The following is a 7681-nucleotide window of genomic DNA, read 5'->3' on the forward strand; positions in this document are numbered from 1 at the left end:
ATATATATATATATATATATATATATATAATTTAATTGTTTTTAATTTAATGTTATTATTTAATTTAATTTTTAGATTTGTATGATTTAATTTGATTTATTTTAATTGTATATATTTTTATGATTTAATAGTTGATTAAATCAAAGTTCAATAAAAGTCAGTGTTTTATTGTATGTTATATTAAACATCAGATTTATCCGGTTATAAGAGAAGAGGCCTGATTGAGAAGGTTGATAGACCAGGATAAGTCACACTATGGCACTTTTGTGTGTTTTAATACTTGCTAAAAGTATCTCAGTGGTCCGCAGCAGACTGATCTGATTCTTGGCGGCTCTCTTTGTAAAATGGGTCCATTAAATGAATAATTTCTGCGTAGGAGCAGAGTGATTAGTGAACGAGCAGAAGAGCACTACAGATCCGTTAAAGAGCGTCTGCGCTGTGAGTGTTTCTGCTCTGTCTGTGGGCAGAGAATTACAGCGTCAGTCACGTGCGTCTCATCAAGAGCGTTCATTAAAAACGCATTATTCGCCTCTGAATTAACCTCTCAAAATGAAATCTCTCAAAACCAAATTGCTCCAATTATAATGAACAAAACCGCACTGGAATCACTGATGACTGACAGCTGTTTGTGATTCAATACTTTATTCACCCGCCAGTCAGAAATACAGTGGTTTTGTTTATTAAGGTCACATGCATGAATCAATTACTTTCAGATTTATTTGTTTTGTATGCATACTGTATTTATCACTGTTACATTAAAACCAGCTTGTAGTGTGATTATCATATGTATAAATTCATACACAATTGTAGCAATATACTCTACTGTTCAGATCTCATCGTGCCAAATGTGAATTTAAAGGAGTAGTTCACTTCCAGAATAAAAGTTCCCTGATAATTCACTCTCCCTCATGTCATCCGAGATGTTCATGTCTTTCTGTCTTCAGTCGCAAAGAAATTACGTTTTTTTGAGGAAAACATTCGTCGGCTGGGATCCTGTAGAGCTCTTTGAAGCTGCACTGAAACTGCACTTTGGACCTTCAACCCGTTGATCCCCATTGAAGTCCATTATATGGAGAAAAATCCTGGAATGTTTTCCTCAAAAAAACCTAATTTCTTTGGGACTGAAGACAGAAAGACATGAACGTCTCGGATGACATGGGGGCGAGTAAATTATCATTTTTATTCTGGAGTGAACTAATCCTGTAAACAGGCTGGAGTCCAAATATTCCTCTCAGAGGAGTCTCTGTCCGAACATGTTGAAATCCTTCACACAGTCGTGTGTAACGGGAGGCTCCCGCTCGTCTCAGTCTTCAGAGGAGTGTGTTTGTGTTCGCAGGCCGCAGGACGCCGGTGGGCCCAGCGTTCAGAGTCTGTCCATATCTGACAGTCACCTGGCGGAGCTAGACAGCGAGACACTGCGTCTGTTCGGCCCCGGGGCCCTGGAGACGCTGGAGCGCTGCTGGGGCGTTCAGACAGCCGCGAGCGTCACCGCCGTCGCCTTCAGATACATCCACTTCGACTCCATCATTCCCATGTTCCTGCGCATCCGCCTCAAATTCCCAAACCTCACGGTGAGGATCACAGCAGTCGTGACAGGCGTTTGCAGATGTTTGAGCTCGAGGCAGATTAAAATGAACCAGTGCAAGCACAGCAACTGACTCCGATAGTGTTTTGATTAGTGTATAATAAGTTGTGGTAATAACATAAAAAGTTTGCTTATTTGCAGATCTTATATTCAGGTCATATGAAATAGTTTAGTAATATCAGACCAGCAAGAGTGCTGCTTTTCCGCAATATCTGCACCACTGCAAATGTGATATACTGTAGATTTATAGAACAGCTCAATAAACAAGTTCATATTGTGCTACATTTTAGACTCAAAATTGTCTTTGTTTATATTTTTGCAAATGAAAATACTTCCAATCAAAGTCACAGCAGAACTGTTGAGTCTCTGATCAACACACAGTACTGATTCGCTACTGAATGAATCCATGTGTTTGAACGAATCAAGTGAGTCATTGATTCAGTAACTCACTCATAAAGACGGTCAGCTTCATTTCTGAAGGAATCAGCCGTTTGAATGAACTGAGTGAGTCAGTGATTCAGTGAGTCATTCATAACGACATTCACTTGCTTCGTTTCTGAACGAATCAGCCGTTTGAATACATCGAATGAGCCAATGATTCAGTGACTCGTTCAGAAAGACAGTCACCTGCTTCTTTTCTGTATGAATCAGCTATTTGAACGAATTGGTTAAATGAATGATTCAATGACTAATTAAGGCAGTGATTCAGTGAGTCATACATAACGACATTCACTTGCTTCATTTCTGAACGAATCAGCCGTTTGAATGAACTGAGTGAGTCAGTGATTCAGTGAGCCATTCATAACGACAATCACTTGCTTCATTTCTGAAGGAATCAGCCGTTTGAATGAACTGAGTGAGTCAGTGATTCAGTGAGTCATTCATAACGACATTCACTTGCTTCATTTCTGAACTAATCAGCCGTTTGAATGAATTGAGTGAGTCAGTGAGTCATTCATAACGACATTCACTTGCTTCATTTCTGAACTAATCAGCCGTTTGAATGAATTCAGTGAGTCAGTTAGTCAGTGAGTCATTGCTCCAGACATTCACTTGCTTCATTTCTGAACAAATCAGCCGTTTGAATGAATTCAGTGAGTCAGTTAGTCAGTGAGTCATTCATAACGACATTCACTTGCTTCATTTCTGATTGAATCAGCCGTTTGAATGAATTGAGTGAGTCAGTGAGTCAGTGAGTCATTCATAACGACATTCACTTGCTTCATTTCTGAACTAATCAGCCGTTTGAATGAATTGAGTGAGTCAGTGAGTCATTCATTACTTCGAGTGAGTCAGTGATTCAGTGAGTCATTCATAACGACATTCACTTGCTTCATTTCTGATTGAATCAGCCGTTTGAATGAATTGAGTGAGTCAGTGATTCAGTGAGTCATTCATAACGACATTCACTTGCTTCATTTCTGATTGAATCAGCCGTTTGAATGAATTGAGTGAGTCAGTGATTCAGTGAGTCATTCATAACGACATTCACTTGCTTCATTTCTGATTGAATCAGCCGTTTGAATGAATTGAGTGAGTCAGTGATTCAGTGAGTCATTCATAACGACATTCACTTGCTTCATTTCTGAGCGAATCAGCCGTTTGAATGAATCATGACCGTTTTAACACGCATGTCTCATGCTGTTGCATCCTGCGCAGCACCTGATGTTCATGGAGACGAGCATCACTCATCTCCCTCAGCTGGCGGCTCTGGCTCAGGTGCGGCGTCTGGAGCAGATCAGTGTTCATCCAGAGTGGAATCCGGTGGTGAGACTGACGCTCTGGAGATCCTTCCTCATCTACAGACTGCAGCACCTCAACCTGCAGAAGATCAACGGCACTGAGGTCTGAGCAGCAGCAGTCAGTGTGTGTGTGTGTGTGTGTCGGGAGCGTGTGTGTGATGATGTTTGTGTGTTTCAGGTCACCATGAATGAGATCATGGCCTCGGAGCGGATGTTCGGCGCTCTGGGTCACGTCGCTGCTACAGAAACGCCACGCTGCCGCCTGCTGCTGCTGCTGGAGGAGTCCAGGTGTGTGTGTGTGTGTGTGTGTGTCTGTGTGTGTGTCTGTGTGTGAGAGATCCTTCAGCACAGACTAAAACACTCACATTACCTGTGAAATACCTGAGTGTGTGTGTGACGACAGGCCAGTGCATGTCCACAGCAGCTGCCATTCTACAGCGTGTGTGTGTGTGTGTGTGTGTGTGTGTCCAGGATTATTTAAGTGCTCCAGAACTTATGGTATTAAACAGTTTCTTCTTGTGCTGTTCAGAAAATCTTTTCATCCGTCTGCTGCACCCATGATCACCTGGGAGACTTTAAAAAGTGTTATTTCTGGACCTGGAAAAGTCATAGCAATTCATAAAATTAAAACTCCATGGGTATTTTATTTTATTTATTTATTTTTATTTTTTATTTTACCCGAGCAGAGATGGTGCTCTTGAAACTAACATTTAATTTAGTTAAATGTATCTTTTTCTTTAATTTAGTTTAATTTTTATTACTTTAAGTTGGCATGGGCTTCAGACTCAGAGGCCTTGCTTTGTGTTCAGCAATTTAATTTAATTTGTATTTATTTATTTTTATTGTATTATTATTTTAAGTTGGCATGGACTTCAGAGGCCTTTATTTGTTTATCAGTTTTAATATATATATATTGAGAGTGGGATTTTGGGGGATCTGGTCGAGGGCTGACTGGTTGACTGCAGATGGGAGGTTGAGCAGTTGTCTGAAGTGTTCTCTCCATCTGTTGTTGATGCCCTGTTTGACTTTGATGAGCGTGGTGCCGTCTGCAGAAAGTAAGGGGGCAGAACCAGATTTTGAAGGTCCATAGACTGCCTTGAGAGAGCCAAAGAACTGCCTGGCGTTGTTTGTGTCGGCGTAGTGTTGTATTTCTTCCGCCACCTTCTCCCACCACTGACATTTCATCTTTTTGATTTCTCGCTGTGCCTGGGCTTGGAGGGACTTGAACCTCTCCTTTTTGGATGCGGACCTTGGGTCTTTCTGCCACTGCAGGAATGCTTTGTTCTTCATGCCCAGCCGGTCTCCAATGGCACTTTCATTCTCATCGAACCAGTCCTGATGAGTGCGTTCCTTGGGGCCTAGTGCCTCCTTGGCTGTCTCCGTCACTACATCCCTGAACTGGTTCCATTTCTCAGTTGGATTTCCAGTTAGTGGTCCATTGGCAGACAGCTTCTCATCCAGCGTGGACTGAAACTTGTGAAGGTAGGAAGGATCTTGGAGTCTGACGATGTTGAATGCTGAGCGTATGACCTTAGCAAGCCTTGGGTGGTGAGGGACGATGTGCAGCTGGAGTATCGCTCTAACTAGCCTGTGGTCTGTCCAGCATTCTGCTCCCCTCATGGCCCTGGTGACAAGCACGTCTCGGATGTCTCTTTGGCGCACAATGATGTAGTCTATCTTGTGCCACTGCTTTGATCTGTGGTGCATCCAAGTTGTCTTGTACTTGTTCGCCATCCTGAATATAGTGTTCGTGATGAGGAGCTCGAACTCTGCACATTTTCTGAGCAGAAGTAGGCCATTGCTGTTCGTCTTTCCCACTCCATGCTTCCCGAGCACTCCTTCCCACCTGGTGTGATCTTGGCCGACGCAAGCATTGAAGTCTCCTAACAGGATCCACTTGTCGCTGGCTGGTACCGAGCGCAGAACGGAACTGAGGTCGGCGTAAAAATGCTCAATTGTCTCCTCTGCGCTGGTTAGTGTGGGGGCATACGCGCTGATGACTGTCGCGTACCGCTTGTCGTTGAGAGATAGGCGGATCTTCATGAGCCTCTCGTTGATTCCCACAGGGAGGTCAGGAAGGATCTTTAGCAGGCTGGTCTTGATGGCCAATCCAACGCCGTGGATCCTATCTTCGTTCTGGGCTTTTACTTTCCAGAAGAACGTATATCCACTGGTAAGCTCTGCGAGAGATCCTCCGTTAGGGAGGCGCGTTTCACTGAGGGCTGCTATATCAATGTTGTAGCGTGCGAGCTCTTTCGCAACGAGTGCCGTTCTCCTTTCTGGTCTTGATGTATCTTCTCTATCCAAAAGCGTTCTGACATTCCATGCTCCCAGTAGGAGCTCCTTTTTTTTAAATTCTGTTTTTGTTTCAACCTTCCATGAAGTTCTGACCAGCATCTGGAAAGAGGAAGATATGCCCTCGCAGCTCCGTGACACCATAATAGTTGCCCTGTACAAGAACAAAGGCACACACACGAGCAGATTGCGGCAACTACAGAGGTATCTCTTTACTCTCCATCGCAGGCAAGATCCTTGCCCGCATTATGCTCAACAGACTACTGACATCAGTCTATGAACAGAGCTTGCCAGAGTCACAGTGTGGCTTATGCCCAGATCGCAGCACCATCGACATGATCATCACTGTGAGGCAGGTGCAGGAGAGGTGCCTAGAACAGAACATGAACCTCTATATAGTCTTCATCGATCTGACCATGGCATTCGACACGGTCAACAGAGACGCCCTGTGGGTCATACTCAGAAAACTCGGCTGCCCAGCAAAGTTCACCAAACTGATCCAGCTGTTTCACATCAACATGACAGGAGATGTCTTGTCAGGTGGAGAGCCATCCGATCAATTCGGCATCTCTAATGGCATGAAGCAAGGCTGTGTCCTCGCTCCGGTGCTCTTCAATCTGTTCTTCACCCAAGTGCTGCTACATGCTGTGAGAGACCTGAACCTGGGTGTGTACATCAGGTACCGTCTCGACAGCTCACTGTTCGACCTTCGCCGCCTGGCCGCCAAAACAAAGACACTGGAGAGGCTCTTCACAGAAGCTCTCTTTGCAGACGACTGTGCTTTCATGGCGCATCAAGAGAATCATCTACAGACCATCGTAGACAGATTCTCTGTAGCAACAAAGCTGTTTGGCTTACCCATCAGCCTTAGCAAGACAGAAGTTCTATACCAGCCTGCACCAGGAAGAGCAGCAGACCAGCCGTGCATCACCATCGATGGCACCCAGCTCTCAGATGTTACCACCTTCAAGTACCTGGGCAGCACAATCTCCAGCGACGGATTTCTGGACTAGGAGATCAATACCAGAGTCCAAAAGGCCAGTCAAGCTCTTGGGAGACTGCCCTCCAAAGTTCTACAACACCGTGGCATTCGCCTCTCCACAAAGCTCAAAGTATACAAAGCAGTGGTCCTCACCTCACTTCTGTACGGCTGCGAAACATGGACGCTCTACCGGAGACATATCAAAGAGCTGGAGCAGTTCCACCATCGCTCCCTCCGGTCAATCATGAAGATCCGCTGGCAGGACAAAGTCACCAACCAAGAAGTCCTGGACAGAGCTGGCTCAACAAGCATTGAATCCATGATTCTGAAAATGCAGCTCCGATGGTCTGGCTACGTCATCCGCATGGACCCGCAGAGGATGCCAAAGCAGGTGTTCTTTGGAGAGTTGGCCGCAGGGTCCAGACACCAAGGGCGCCCAAAGAAAAGATTCAAAGATAACCTCAAGTCACATCTAAAATGGGCTGACCTGGACTTCAGAGGCCTTATTTAAAATTAATTTAAATTTTTTATTCTATTCTTTTTTTTAGGTTGGCCTGGACTTCAGAGGCCTTTATTTGTTTAGAAGGCCTCTATACAGAAGGTTTGCGGGGTTCTTGTTGACTGTAATTCATCTCCACAGTCCCAAATCAAATGACACAAAGTAGATAATTCAAACCGCACTCATGAGCATCTCCGATGCATTGGTCCTGCTGCGCATGTGTCAGTGGCTCTGTCCTTCCCTCTGTAGGAAGCGGCAGCTGCAGTTCCTGCTGGATGGACGCGGGCGCAGAAGCGGTGTGAGTCCAGACGACCTGAAGGAGAACGGCAAACAGCTGGGAGACGCTTTGAGCCGAGCGCTCTTCAGCTATCCCAGCAGACTGTCCGACGGCCCCGAGGTGAGACCAGCACCACATATACTGAGACTGATCGATCAGCGTCCAGCATCACTGACTCCTCTCTCTGTGTGTGTGCACGTGTGTGCGTGCGTGCGTCTGTGTCTGTGCGTGTGCGTGTCTGTGTGTGTGTCTCTGTGTGTGTGTGTGTGTGTGTCTGTGTGTGTGTGTGCGCGTGTGAGTG

General features: G+C 45.2%; 1 protein-coding gene across 1 annotated transcript in view; it reads left to right on the forward strand.

The window, feature by feature from the left end:
* Positions 1-7681, forward strand: part of lrrc49 (leucine rich repeat containing 49) — a 19256-nt gene that overhangs the window by 9926 nt on the left and 1649 nt on the right. Inside the window, exons 7-10 of the mRNA XM_016477130.1 lie at positions 1337-1571; positions 3245-3430; positions 3506-3615; positions 7353-7500. Of these exons, the coding sequence (XP_016332616.1) occupies positions 1337-1571; positions 3245-3430; positions 3506-3615; positions 7353-7500 (679 nt within the window). The remainder of the gene's footprint in view (positions 1-1336; positions 1572-3244; positions 3431-3505; positions 3616-7352; positions 7501-7681) is intronic.

Source organism: Sinocyclocheilus anshuiensis, unplaced genomic scaffold, assembly GCF_001515605.1.
Source record: "Sinocyclocheilus anshuiensis isolate Anshui unplaced genomic scaffold, SAMN03320099.WGS_v1.1 scaffold1182, whole genome shotgun sequence".
NCBI classification, from domain to species: domain Eukaryota; kingdom Metazoa; phylum Chordata; class Actinopteri; order Cypriniformes; family Cyprinidae; genus Sinocyclocheilus; species Sinocyclocheilus anshuiensis.